The sequence below is a fragment of the Gopherus flavomarginatus genome, chromosome 2 (assembly GCF_025201925.1).
Source record: "Gopherus flavomarginatus isolate rGopFla2 chromosome 2, rGopFla2.mat.asm, whole genome shotgun sequence".
Taxonomy (NCBI): Eukaryota; Metazoa; Chordata; order Testudines; family Testudinidae; genus Gopherus; species Gopherus flavomarginatus.
The window spans coordinates 105,025,406-105,040,282 of NC_066618.1; the positions used below are offsets into that span (position 1 = coordinate 105,025,406).

Below are 14,877 nucleotides of genomic sequence, written 5' to 3' on the forward strand. Positions count from 1 at the left end.
GTCAGCGTGACTAGAAAACACTGCTTTCACTTCTACACAGCCCCAACAACAAGCACACATTTGTCATCATCTACCAACAAGATAGCCAAGTGGAGGGTGGGGGAAGGTGTTGATCTGCAGGGTCCGCTGGCGGGCAGGAGGCACGGGGGGTGGGAGGGGGCATAGGGGAGCTGATGTGGGGCTGCCAGCCTGTTCAACACCTGTATTAAATTGCTTGTTTAAAATTGTTTAGAATGTATATAATGCCTTTTGTCTGGCAAAAAAAAAAAAAATTCCCTGGAATCTAACCTCCCCTATTTACATTAATTCTTATGGGGAAATTGGATTCGCTTAACATCGTTTCGCTTAAAGGCACATTTTTCAGGAACATAACCAGGAACGTAAAGTCACATTTTTCAGAAACTTATTGTTAACGGAGGAGTTACTGCACTTCTCATCTATAAAAAGATGTAAACATGGAGGTGGGTGGAGAGGAGAGAAAATGAATAGATCACTGCACTAATATGTGTTGAGGCTAATATGGTGAATATGCAAAACTGCAATTCAAGAGAGTGTTTGCCTAATCCTTCTAACTACATACTAAATCACCGTTTCCATCTGTCACAGGATTCCTCCCTCTGTCAAAGGAAAAAAACCACCCACACCTCCCATAATGTTGGTATTTTTAAAAAGGGGAAGAGAGATTATATTGGATGGACAAAAGTGAATATTAAACTGCTGGGAAACATATTTTTAACTTGTACAAGCAGCAGCCTGTTAGTTTTATTCCTTTCCTCTTTGGGCTCAACAAGTCAAGTCATCCTTTGAACATTCAATTCACTAATGGGTCCTGGACTAGTAAATCCTAAACCCAAGAAGTGTAAATCTTCTGTTTTTTACTATCTTCTTTTCCCCTGTGCTTCTGCTTTTAGCTGCACTGTAAGAAGCTGCAGACAACCTCACAGTCTCAGAAAGTATGCACTAGACAGATCCAGCAATTCATCATTTGCCAATAGCTGAAGGCTATGTTGACTGTGGTTCAGTGGGACAATGTTAGAGGCCTTCCAATCAGAGAAGACTATACTTTGACTATAAAAATTATGTCTGATTCCAACAGCCTCATTTTTGCTATCTGACATGCAGCCCTGATCTGGATCAGTCATAGAGCTGTCATATTCCATTAAACAGGACTATACTAATTGAATGTTACAATTTATTTGTATGTATGCACGGATTGTCTTCTCATATAGCCGCTGTTTGTAAAGCACACAGCACACTGTAAGTGCTATTGCAAAGAGAGAAAGAGAGAACGTAATATATGTATTATTATATTGCCTTAACTCTGTGTGTGACTGTAAAATGGAAATGGGAGTTTTCTTTGGGGAACAACCACTCAGGGACATCCAAATACATAATAAACTGTTAGAATTATAAACTTCTCCAAGTTCTGCAGCCTGAAATTCTGTAGCAACAGTCTGAGGCAACCTATATTAATCTTAAACATCACTAAATTATAATTCTCTGGGTGCTGCATCTATATGTACTCAGGTGAAGGCTCTGACTGCCAGATGCTGTGACCAGACAACAGGAGATGGATCAATTGATAATTGCCCTTTTCTGTTCATTTCCTCTGAAGCATCTGGCACTGGCCACTGTCAGAAGACAGGCTACTGGGCTAGATGGACCATTGGTCTGACCCAGCATGGCTGGTCTTATGTCTCAGAGTGACATAAGTGAGGTGGAGGGTATTTTTGGGAATACACGTGCATGTAAAAATTATATATATTTATATCAATACTCCCCAGAGGATTATAGTTTATTTATATGAAGGATTAATACAGACCTCCTGGGACAAGAGTTGCAGAATTCCAGACTGCCAACATTCAGAGACGTTTCTTATTCTGAATAGTTTATCATTTTTTAGATGTCCCTATCCTGCTGATACCCAGGGAAAATACTTTCCATTTCCCCTCCCCACTGTACTAAGCAGAGATACAGTTAAGGCACTAAAAACTGTAACTTGTGGAATGAGCATAGGAAGTACAGAGCTATTGACAACTGGCAGTTAGCTATGAAAACCAGCTGTAATAGCTGCAGGCAGTGGCTGAGGTATCTTGGTAGATCTGCATGGGAGAAGCTTCATCTGCATTATATTTGGTTTTCAGTAACAGTTCTCTGAACTGTTAGCATTAAATTCACATACACTTAAAAGACATAGGGCTGACTCCATGTCAGATGAGCCCTCAGTTACCTGAGGAGACTATAGGTAGCTTTTTGCCCTGCCTCTCCAGATCCTGGAGGTCAAATTGTCCTGTCAGTGCAAGTTAGAGGAGGCTTAGGATAACTTCTACTGGTGAATAACGATCCCCTTAGCCAGGATCACCAGAGCACATTGTACTTTCCTCCCCTCTGCATTCCTCCAGCATGCCCTGGAAAGTTGCCTAGTGCCAGGGAGAAGAGACTGGAGGGGCTGGATATGCCAGTCTTTAATTCCCCTAGGGAAAATCTTCAGCTGCTGCCATTATGACCCCTGTGGGTCATTCCAGAGGGGCTGAAGATCTGGCCCAAATGAAAACCAAAGTTCTTTGTCACTTTCTCAAGGGTTATTTAACAAGCCTACAAATTCAGTCCTCCTACTAAACTGGGTGTTTTGCCGAAGGGCCTCAAGTCCTCCTATTGCTAAGGCCAGAATTATTTTTACATTTCTGTGGGCTTGTCTACATCAGAAAGTTGCAGCGCTGGTGAGGGAGTTACAGCGCTGCAACTTAGGAGGTGTACACATCTGCAGGGCACCACCAGCGCTGCAACTCCCTGTTTGCAGCGCTGGCCGTACTCCCGTTTTGTCTCGGGTGTAGAGGATCCAGCGCTGGTGATCCAGCGCTGGTAATCAAGTATAGACACTTACCAGCGCTTTTCTTGACCTCCGTGGAATAAGCAGGTATCCCAGCATACCTGAGGAAGCCTCTGGTAATCAAGCTGGTCTCCTTCCCCGGCTTGCTCTCGCGTTCCGCGAACCACCGTGCAAACCGCAGGGAAGGAGACCTGCTTGCTCGGCGGTTCGGGGAACGCGAGAGCAAACCGGGGAAGGAGACCAGCTTCGCCGCGGTTTGCTCTCGCGTTCCGCGAACCACCGTGCAAACCGCAGGGAAGGAGACCTGCTTGTTCGGGGAACGCGAGAGCAAACCGCGGCGAAGCTGGTCTCCTTCCCCGGTTTGCTCTCGCGTTCCCCGAACCGCCGAGCAAGCAGGTCTCCTTCCCTGCGGTTTGCAGGGTGGTTCGCGGAACGCGAGAGCAAACCGCGGCGAAGCTGGTCTCCTTCCCCGGTTTGCTCTCGCGTTCCCAGAACCACCCTGCAAACCGCAGGGAAGGAGACCTGCTTGCTCGGGGTTCGCGGAACGCGAGAGCAAACCGCGGCGAAGCTGGTCTCCTTTCCCAGTTTGCTCTCGCGTTCCCCGAACCCGAGCAAGCAGGTCTCCTTCCCTGCGGTTTGCAGGGTGGTTCGCGGAACGCAAGAGCAAACCGCGGCGAAGCTGGTCTCCTTTCCCGGTTTGCTCTCGCGTTCCCCGAAACCCCTTGAAGCCGCCCAACAGCGCTGCAGTGTGGCCACATCTAACACCACTTGCAGCGCTGGTTGCTGTAAGTGTGGCCACTCTGCAGCGCTGGCCCTATACAGCTGTACTAATACAGCTGTAACAACCAGCGCTGCAAAATTTTAGATGTAGACATGGCCTGTGTAAGAAATCTAGACTCCAGACACCAGAAATTTATACAGAGCATTCCTGAACAGCCCTTCTGCAGCTGAATACCCCGCAGCAGATGATATTTGGTATACCTTGTTCTCTTGAAATATCTGGCTTGTACCAGAACTTGGATGTATCCTGGACAAATTTTACGGTCACGTGTTTATCGCCTGGGTTTTCTGTTAAATAAAAGGTAAAAGAAAATTAAAAAAAAAAAATATACACCATAACAGCAACGGGCATGTCCTGCTGTTAGCTCTCACTTCGGACAGTGAGGTGCTGATTTATTTGGGAATTCAGAGTTCAACCACAGGAGGTAGGGGGAGAGGAACCCCATAATTAAAGTAGTAGTCTGGGGTAGTTCTGAAGCTGCTCTGAGAAATAAAACATATATCACATGATACTTTGACCAGTGTATTTAAAGTTCCATTTCTCACAAGCTATAAAATATGAAAACTCAGAGTTATAAAGCTATATTAAACATCCAGCTCCTCAGTAAGGCCTAGCTAAGTCTGAACACAGACCAGAAGACAAACAGCCACATTCAAAGTATTCTTGCCATGAGCCTAGCAAGAATGCATGACAAAGCCAGCCGTTATTAAGAGGAATTGCCCCAGTCACCACTTACTTGTGGGCTGGCAGCAGAAAGAGGGCTGCATTTGACTGACACACCCAAAAAAGAGAGAGCACTGTGGAGTTTTGTCTTTAGAAATAATACATCTAAAATCAGTGAAGTGTCTCCTCTTACTACAAACATTCACTTCATTCGCTATTGAACATCCACTATTTTATAAAGTATCTAACATCCCACCCTGTTCCCACACTCATATAAAAGTGCCAGTTTAACTATAAATACGTCCCGGCATAAAACCTACCTGGCAAAGGAGAAGTGCTTAAAACTTTTGAAAAGTCTGGAAGGACATTTGGGAATGGAATGCTGATTGTGCTCCCACTATGAGGGCTGGAGAAGCCACTTGAAGAAGGAGAGATGGAGCCAAAAGAACGGTCTCCTTCAGAAGTCCTCTTCTTCTCTGGAAGAGGTGGCTGTGGGTGCAGGTTCATTCCATGGTGCTGTTGAATTGTGCTGCTCTGGCTATTGTGTCTAGAGGCCATTGTAAGCAAGTTGTGGGCCAAAAAGCCATTGTCTGCTGTACTTGCCAGTGGTGAGCTCATAGTTTTGGGAGAGCTGCTAGTATTGGCCATGAAAACAGATTGTTTCTCCTCCAGTGGTGGGCTACTGCTTACGCTGGTCCCACCATAGTTCAGGTAGGCTCGGGCACTGGGATGGGCAGCAGGTTCTTGTTGCTGGTCTAAGGACGAATCCTCTCGGCTGTTCAAAGAGATGACTTGCAATCCTGGGGAATGGAAATGGGACAAGAGCGAGCTGTCCTGAATGGGGCTTGAAAATTCTGAGGACACAAGGTAATTTCCTGTAGGCCTGATGTTCCCCTGTAGGCCTGCTGTGAGCTGGGGTGAAGCGGTGGACTTAGCGTTGCTTTCTACCCAGTGGCATTCAGTTGCAGAAGGGCTGTTCAAAAAGAAAATGTCACCATCAAATCATTCCCTTATGCCTTAAAAACATTTCATTGCACAATGCCTTTATTCCAGTTTTTAGCAACAATCTTTAATAGCAATAAATAATCATCTTCACCAAGACAACAAAACCTGACACTTCTATAGCACTTTCCACACACGTAGTCTCAAGACACTTTAATTAATTGAGCCTCACAGCCATGTAAGGTATGGGTGATTATCCTCATTCGACAGATAGGGAAACTAAGACACCAGTGGTTCAGAGACTTGCCCAAGGTGTCACAATAAATCAGTGATAGAGCCAGGAATATTATCCAATGCTCTGGACTCCCAGAACTGTGACTTAACAGTAAGATAATTCATATTACAAACGAGGGGAGTAAGGTTCATTGGGAAATGTAAGTGCATATAAGAAGGGCAAAGAAAATAGTGCAGAACATAGAAGGCAGCATGCAACACCAGAGACACTTTTTCCAAGGTTTTGCTTTACCTATGAAACTAGAGGTTTGAACATTAAACACAGGACTGTTCCATGTCTGAATAATTTTATATATCAATGTGCGGGATCCCCTGCCCCCGCCCCCCAACACAATCTCTCCCCCATGACAAGCGTTTGGAAAGGCAAAGACAGTTTATTCCACACCACCACAAACACACACTTCTAAAAATCTACTGTACTACTGAAGCTACAGCTGAAAAATATATTCACAAGTACTTGTAATAGAGAGGGGGGTTAAGGGTGGGGCTAGGTTGGCAAGGGAGAACAAGGCTGCACTGTATAAACAAAGGGGAAAAAATTGAGTTAAAAACTTAAAAGCATAGAGAAGGAATTTAGTTGAAAGGGCACAGTGGAAATGGATGCCAGATCTACACATGCCACAGAAACTGCACAATAACACAAGGAATGGAAATAAAGAAATGAAGACAATTAAAAAGCTGAAAAGCTCAGGGTATTTTGAAAAGAAATAAGCAGTATTAGAAAGAAAGGAACAAAGTTTCAAGATGAACTTTAAAATGAGGGACTTACAATTTGATTTTCTAATGATTTCATAATACCAGCCTTGGCAGTGCCTGATGCTGAGGTCTTAACTCTCTATTTGCAATTTATGGTTTTTTATAATGACAAGTCTCATTTTGTCAGACTGCTTTTCAAAGATGTGTTACTGGAGATTTGTAAATATGATTCACGACTTCTCAGGCTGGAAATATCCTCTCTCTATGCACTGGTTTTAAAGGAAACCAGCAGAAGGGAAAAGAAACCGAAAGCATCGGGATGCTTATTAAGAGCTTGACACTTCAGCCAGCTAGCATCAGCTAACAGAAGGGTAGTTCTGAAAACTACTGTGAAAAAGAAGCCAACTAGCCAAGAATAGAGATGGTAATTAGACACACAGAGATGTGGAAGGTGAGAACAATAATAATCAAACAGTGCAGGGACGGGGGTGCAGGTGAAGATAGTTGCTATCCACCTAGGAGTCTGGGAACAGGAAACCCTATTTGGGATGGTTAGGCAGCTGGAGTGCTGTGAACTCTGCTATTGGGGCTGTTCATAATCTTCTCATTGTTATGCTGTAGCTTCTCCCCTGTGTGCTTGTTGTATCCACCTGTTCTCTCTCATTTTATACTTAAATTCTATGCTCTTTGGGATAGGGATCAGCTCTTTTATGTCCTTATACTATTCCTAGCACAATGATACCCTGCTCCTTGATTTGGGCCTTAGATGCTATCACAAAACAAGAAATAATTAATGATAATGAGGTTTCTGAGGCAACTGGGCACTTGAAAAGGAAATCAATTGTAGATCCTTGTTTTTGCTCTGTCCCTCACAAAAATGTTTTCCCCAAACATCTTAATTATTAGAAGTATATTTGCTAAATTGATAGAATGATACACATTGTAAACAGTGTTTATTTGTTCTGCACCAATATGTTTTCAATATGAAAGGTTACGGGATTTTCCCTAATTCAGTAAAAAATATCGGTAGCTGTTAGCGCTCTGATAAGTGTGTACAAACTTGCACTGACAGATAGCAAAGCAGAGAATTAAAAGAGATTGTGATTTCTTTATGTACTTTGGTAGCTAAAAGTTATTCTCAGGCAGATAAACCACCTCTATAATTACTTCTAAAATTTTTAAAAGCCACACACACTCCTTCAAAACATGCACATAATATACCAAAGAACTTACTCAACATTTCTGAAAATCAGGTAATTACTCTCCAATGACTTATCTTCACTGCAAAGTTACCTTGGGTTCTTACTCAAGTGTTCCCCCTAACCTGAGTCACATCTGTCCCCCAAAACCTCCTACTCGAATATGGCAGTTCTTTATCCTAGTTGGCTGGTCTGATAGAGGATAAAAGCTAAAGTATGAATGTGCTAACATGGTCATTCTGCAGTGTGGACACAGGCCTAATGACACAGTTGGAGACTGATTTTATAGGAACCAAACTTCCAGGTAGAAGAAAAAGCCCAGCAAGTTCCCACCTTTCTCCGGTTGGGATGGGGCTGTTACTGGAAATGGCGCATGCAGATACAAAAGGCCGCTGACACGAAGGAGCTGTCTGTATGTCAGTCCTCCGCAAAGCGGGATTGGTGCCCATGGTGCTGTCAGTCATCACAACCGAGTGGTTAAGGCCTTCCGTGTAACTTCGAGATTCTGTAGTAAATGAAATGGAACACAAACTCAAATTCTTTGATATCTCGGTGCAGATTTCATTAAAAAATTGCAAAATAACATACAGATTTACTAACCTCTTCATTTAACATGCAATAGACTTTATTATTATTACCTTTATTTAAAAGTTGACCTGATTTAATTAAATTTAAAGGTACAACACTGTTATAAGTTTCTATCAAATGAACAAATGAGAGAGAGGGTGGAGGGCACAGAACTTCACTACTCAAGTTGATTGATTAACTCTCCAGGGTATGTCCTCTAATTCTTAAGATGCGAAGAGATAAAATTGACTATTTAAAATTCTTTCCCTCATTCCTCACTGCTTGGTAGATGTAAGACACAGGATAGGGAGATGCGTAAGCAAGTTTCACTTAGATTCAGCACATACAAAATCCATTCTCCATTCCTTCACTCACTGAATATCTAAGCTTCCTATCACTTTGGTATTTATACCAAAATGCATCTGTAACTTTCACTCCAGGCATCTGAAGAAGTGCGTTTTTTTTACCCAGAAAAGCTTATGCCCAAATAAATCTGTTAGTCTTTAAGGTGCCACTGGACGCCTTGTTGTTCTGGCATTTTAGGCGCTGATCATTCTCCTTGCTGTTCATTTGTTCAGATGGAAATAGAAAGAACAAAGTTGGGGTTAAAAAAGACACTCAAGTGGGACAGGGGTGATCTGGGCTTAGTTGCTGGTGCTGCTGCAGACTTCAGGTGTGACCTTCGTCATGATGCACACACGTCTTGATTGGACTAGTTTAGTTAGGTCAGCACAAACCTCTCCCCAACCCCCTAACCCCAAAATCAGTTCCTAAACCGATTTAGATCTGGTCTACGTCATTTTTGTACTGATTTTAAATAAATCAGCTGGGGGGGATCTGTTACTGAAATAATTAAAATCAGTACAACTCCTAATGAGGATGTGGTTAAACTGGTATACAAGTGCTTTTAACTGGGACAGTTTATTCCTCTTCCCTTAGAAGAATAAGCTATGGTATAACTGTGTCCATGCTAGGGCACTGTACTGCTTTAACTATGCCAGTTGCAAACCATTATCATTTAAAGCAGTACAAAAACTGTGTGTAGACAAGCCCATAGTTCAATCTGTACAATTTTCTCATGCAGATAAGGCCTTACACTCTGATCCTGCAAACACTTAAGCAATTGAATAACTTTGTGCACATGAATAGTTCCATTGACCTCAGTGTTTGCAGGACTGGAACCTAAATAAGGTGATTACAATGGAAATGCGATGTAATTACTATCCCTTCAGTTAAGACATTTAAAAGAAGACTGAACAAAGCACAAGTAAGCAGATTGTAAGGGACAACCCTGCACTGGCTCTGGGGAATAGCTAAAATGACCTAATGGGTCTTTTCCATATCAAACATTTCTGATTTTGTGAACAGTGAGCTGTATTGGAGAACAAGTCTAAAGTGAGGCCTTCCTTTACACTTCACAGGAGGGCCAGGCAGTTATATAGTTTGAAGAGGGAGTGAGTGAAGTATTTTAAGACAAATACAGGAGATAACAACACGGGCAAATCAATGCTTAAACTGAAGACTATTCAAATTCCTTACATAGCACACATACTGTAGGGAGTAGTAATATGTCAACCACCACAAATTTAACTTGCAGAGGGAAGAATTAGAAAAAAAAATCAACTTCCTGCTACTATCCCAGACCTACAAAGTAAACTAAGAAATACTGTAGAAAGGACGTATTTTAAAGAGAGAACCTGGAGAATGTGAATCTATATCTACTGTAGAGTTGCAGGGCCTGATTCTGGGCTCACATTGGTGTAAATACGGTCAAAATCAGGCTCGCAGTGTCAAAATACCACAGGACCAAACCTCAAATGCTGACTTGGGTCAAGATCAACGGGGGCTTCTCTAAACTAGGTTTTGGTTGTGATTTTAAAGGCTAAGGACTCAAGCCCTTTAGCACATGCTAAAGTACAATGACTTTTTCTTGATTAGAGATTTAGAAGGTGTTAATTAGTTTGAGCTAGAGCCTAATATCACACCTTTAATGTCTAATCTAGACCAAGGAGGCTACCCACCTTCCTTTCCCTAGGTTGTTGTAGGCTGTACAGGGCTGGCACAAGGCAAATACTTTAAAAAGGTACTGGGGGCTTGGCTACACTTGAGAGTTGCAGCGCTGGTGGTGGCTTTACAGCGCTGCAACTCACTCTCCGTCCACACTGGCAAGGCACATACAGTGCTGTATCTCCTTGGCTACAGCACTGGTTGTACTCCATCTCTGCAAGAGGAATAAAGACTATAGCGCTGCTGATGCAGTGCTGCCCCGCCATTATGGCCACCAAAAGTGCTGTTATTGGCCTCCAGAGGTATTCGGAGGTATCCCAGAATGCCTGTTCTAGCCACTCTGCTCATCAGTTCAAATTCTACTGCCCTGGCCTCAGGTGACCAACCGTCTGACTTGCCCTTTAAATTCCCCGGGAATTTGAAAAATATCCTTCCTGTTTGCTCAGCCAGGTGTGGAGTGCAATCAGTGAATCTTTCCAGGTGACCATGCCTCCACGTGCCAAACGAGCCCCAGCATGAAGCAATGGCGAGCTGCTGGACCTCATCAGTGTTTGGGGGGAGGAAGCTGTGCAGTCCCAGCTGCGCTCCAGCTGTAGGAATTATGATACCTTTGGGCAGGTATCAAGGGCCATGATGGAAAGGGGCCATGACTGGGACGTGCTGCAGTTCAGAGTTAAAGTGAAGGAGCTGCGGAGTGCCTACTGCAAAGCCCGTGAGGGAAACTGCCGCTCTGGTGCTGCCCCCACGACCTGCCGTTTCTACAAAGAGCTGGACACGATACTTGGGGGTGACCCCACCTCCACTCCAAAGGTCACCATGGACACTTCAGAGTGGGCGGGGGGAGGAGGAGGAGGAAAGTGAGAGTGAGGGTACTGGGGTGGGGGGAGACATCCCGGAGTCCCTGGAGGCATGCAGCCAAGGTCTCTTCTCAAGCCAGGAGGAAGGTAGCCAGTCGCAGCAGCTGGTACTTGGTGGAGGACAAACAGAGGAGCGGGTTCCCAGTAAGCGGCTTTTATTTTCATGATGGAACTTTTTCAGGAGAGGAGGGAGGGTTAGGGCTGCATGCATGCATCCTTAGATGCAGAATGGCGCATTGATGTGGTCTATCACGTCGTGGTAATCGGCCTTGGTAATCTCTTCAAAAGTCTCAGCCAGAGCGTGGGCAATGTGCTTGCGCAGGTTTATTGGGAGAGCCACTGTGGTCCTTGTCCCACTCAGGCTAACGTGTCCGTGTCACAGTGCCGCGAAGGGTGGGGGGACCATTGCTACACACAGGCAAGCTGCATAGGGGCCAAGGCGGAATCCGCATTGCAATAGAAGACCCTCCCGTGCTTCCCTAGTGACCCGCAGCAGCGAGATATCTTCCAGGATAAACTCCTGTGGAAAATGCTGGGATAGCGTTCAGTGTAGGTGCCCCCTGCAGCTGTTGGCTCTCCCCAACGCACAGAAACCCAGCGGATAGTACAGCCCTGAAACAATCAGCCCCCCTTACTCACCATTTTGGGGCTCTCGTGGGTTATGTGTGCTCTCTTTGGGAAAATTATGCTATTGTGAAGACTGTATGTTCCCTCCTTACGTGTGGGGGAATTACTCTGTCTGGTATAAACAATGCTGTCTCTGTTAAGTGTTGCATTTTGCCTTTTTAGATGCAACCTTGAGATCTCGGCTATCCGTGTTATCACCAGCTGAGAGACTGCAAAACCTCAGGCGGAGACTGCGAAAAAGCAAAGATGACATGCTGCACGAAGTGATGCACCAATCTCTCACAGAGAATCAAAAAGCGCAGGACTGGAGGGAGAGGGAAAGCAGGATCCGCAAGGAAAACGCAGCGCACAGGAAGCAAAGAACGGAGCGGCTGATAAGCATCCTGGAGCACCAAGCTGACTCTATCCAGGCGCTCGTAGCCATGCAGGCAGAGCACTACTGCCCCCGGCCTCCCCTGCACCCCTTGTCCCAAAGCTCTTTCCCTTATGCCCCCATGTCAGCTCCAATCCCTCTTCCCCAACATCTGGGTTCTTACCACCACCTCCAACACCTGTATGTTCACCAACCAGCCCTGAGAACTACAACCCTTACGCTCTGCACTCAACCCCCACCACCATGTAGTATAGCCATCCTGAAGTGCAGCAGTCATTGCACAGCACTCCAGAAGGACACATGCAAATTTGTGATTGTACAGTTACCTACCTCACCCCCTTGCCCTTTCAGATTCCAAAAAAGTTGCGTTTCTTTCAATAAAGTAATTTTCTTTTCAATAAATGAATTTTTGGCTTTGAAAACAGTCTTTATTATTGCATAAAGTTAAAGATACCTTAGCCCAGGAAAGAAACAGGCACTGCAAATCAGCTTAGGAAACACAGATTCCTACTAACATTGTAACCACTGCATTTCACTCCCGTGCAAGGCACCAAACATTACTGTTAGTTTTCAGCCTCAAATTCCTCCCTCAAGGCATCCCTAATCCTTGCAGCCCTGTGCTGGGCCTCTCTAGTAGCCCTGCTCTCTGGCTGTGCAAATTCAGCCTCCAGGCATTGAAACTTGAAGGTCCATGCCTGACTGAATCTTTCACCCTTCCCTTCACAAATATTATGGAAGGTACACCACGCGGATATAACCACGGGGATGCTGTTTTCCCCCAAGTCCAGCTTCCCATACAGAGATCGCCAGCGGCCCTTTAAATGGCCAAAAACACACCAGCTCAGCCTGTAGTTGAACCGTTCCTTGCAGCTGTCAAGGCTCCCTGTGTACGGTTTCATGAGCCACGGCATTAACGGGTAAGCGAGGTCTCCAAGGATCACAATGGGCATTTCAACTTCCCCTATGGTGATCTTCTGGTCTGGGAAAAAAGTCCTGGCCTGCAGCTTCCTGAAGAGGCCAGTGTTCCGAAAGATGCATGCATCATGCACCTTTCCGGGCCAGCCTGCGTTAATGTCACCGTGGTTCTCCACGGTGATCCACAAGCGCCTGGAGAACCATAGAGAAATACCCCTTCCGATTAACGTACTCGGATCCTAGGTGGGGTGGTGCCAGAATAGGAATATGCGTCCCATCTATCACCCCTCCACAATTAGGGAAACTCATTTGTGCAAAGCCATCCACAATGTCCTGCACGTTCCTCAGAGTCACGGTTCTTCTTACCAGGATGCAATTAATGGCCCTGCAAACTTGCATCAACACGATTCCAAAGGTTGACTTTCCCACTCAAAACTGGTTCGCGACCGATCGGTAGCTGTCTGGAGTTGCCACACACTTCTCGAGCGGCAGGGCAGCTCTCAATCTCGTGTCCTTGCGCCGCAGGGTGGGGACGAGCTCCTCACACAGTCCCATGAAAGTAGCTTTTCTCATCCGAAAGTTCTGCAGCCACTGCTCGTCATGCCAGCCTTGCATGACGATGTGATCCCACCACTCAGTGCTTATTTCCTGTAAGCAAATCCCCATGGGAAGGTGGAGTACCTGCAGTGCTGGGAGAGCTCTCTCCCAGCACTGGCGCCGTGACCACACTTGCACTTCAAAGCACTGCTGCGGCAGTGCTGTACAGCTGCAAGGGTAGCCATACCCTTAGTAAAAGGACTGGGTAGGTACAATGAATCTTGGAGGGAGGGGGGCGGAAGAGGGGCGTTACCCTTCACAAACAGTTGAAAGCATCTTACTGAATCTCAGCTAAGATCATAAGAGCCAATCCAAATTACAAGCAACACACACACAACTTTATTTTTTCTGAGAACAGTATTATTAAAAGGGACAAATTAGGGCTTGATGCTCTGCTGCTTCAGCCATCATTTGCACTGTGCAAAGCGAGGACATACTGGTGGGTGTAAAGCACTGTCATCCTGATTTAAGTAGCATTTGACAACCACTTGACACGGGCATAAGGCAGTAGAAAACCAGGCACTCTCGCCTGCAAAGACTAAAGTGAGGTCTCTGTTCAACTACCCTCCTGCCCCATACCAATGAAACAAACTAAGCACTTCCCATGAAAGCAGCTTTGTTTATAATTCAATTAAAAACAAGCCTGCTGAATATCCTTGTTGTGTCCTCTATTGTCTGATTTAGTGTCTACACTCAGAGCACCGGCTGTTAACCCTTTAATACAAGGAACCACACATCTATACAGTATTGTAGATTCTGTGGATTCCCATACTCCTGGGGATATATCATGATAGCATCTGCTCACCCCAATGCATTGGTGCTTCTAATCAAGTGCACCTGCTGAATCCATGCCACTATATCTCTTAGCATAGTGACAAATAAAAGTGCAGTTCTACTTAGAAAAATGACACTGAAAAACTCAATCATATTTATTGTCTCTCAATGTCTCCTGGTCAAATCTGCACATCTTTCAAGTTAACAGATGGTTTTCATAATTACCAGTCCTGCAAACTCATCCTGGGATCTGACAGCCAAACTAGTATACATCACCCATAAGAAAACCCTCTACAATTAGAACTTAGATAAGAATTGTGCTGCTTTGTGAGCCAGAATTGAATTCAGCACATGTACCCATAGCTACATTGCCCCTGCAATGCTACCAAAAACCAAAAAAGCAGTATGCTTCTTTGTGTTACAGGTGTAAGCAGGTGACTCTGAATACACACGGGGAGATCTACTGAGTAAGAAGGTGCTGTGTTTCACAGTAACTTTTCAGAGCAGAACCATACTTCAAACTGAAACCATTCAATCTACAACAACACTGCTTATAAATCTCTCTGTTAAACAACCTATAGTGACTCAACCCAACACAGTGATCAGTTACAAAGATGTGGTGATCCTAGCAGCATTTGAATAACAGGGTTGTTACTACTCCAGTTTTTTGAGAACGTGGTCCCACAATGACAGGGGAAAGAACCCCCCCCCCCAGATTCTGCCACCCTTCCTTACGCTTTAACTCTTTGAATAGT

General features: G+C 44.9%; 1 protein-coding gene across 6 annotated transcripts in view; it reads right to left on the bottom strand.

The window, feature by feature from the left end:
• Nucleotides 1–14,877, bottom strand: part of TNS3 (tensin 3) — a 413,597-nt gene that overhangs the window by 17,792 nt on the left and 380,928 nt on the right. For all 6 annotated transcript variants that reach the window (XM_050937640.1, XM_050937639.1, XM_050937643.1 and 3 more), the window contains 3 exons: nt 7,739–7,910; nt 4,595–5,247; nt 3,812–3,898 (listed from right to left, as the gene is read on the bottom strand). In XM_050937640.1, the coding sequence (XP_050793597.1) occupies nt 3,812–3,898; nt 4,595–5,247; nt 7,739–7,910 (912 nt within the window). The remainder of the gene's footprint in view (nt 1–3,811; nt 3,899–4,594; nt 5,248–7,738; nt 7,911–14,877) is intronic.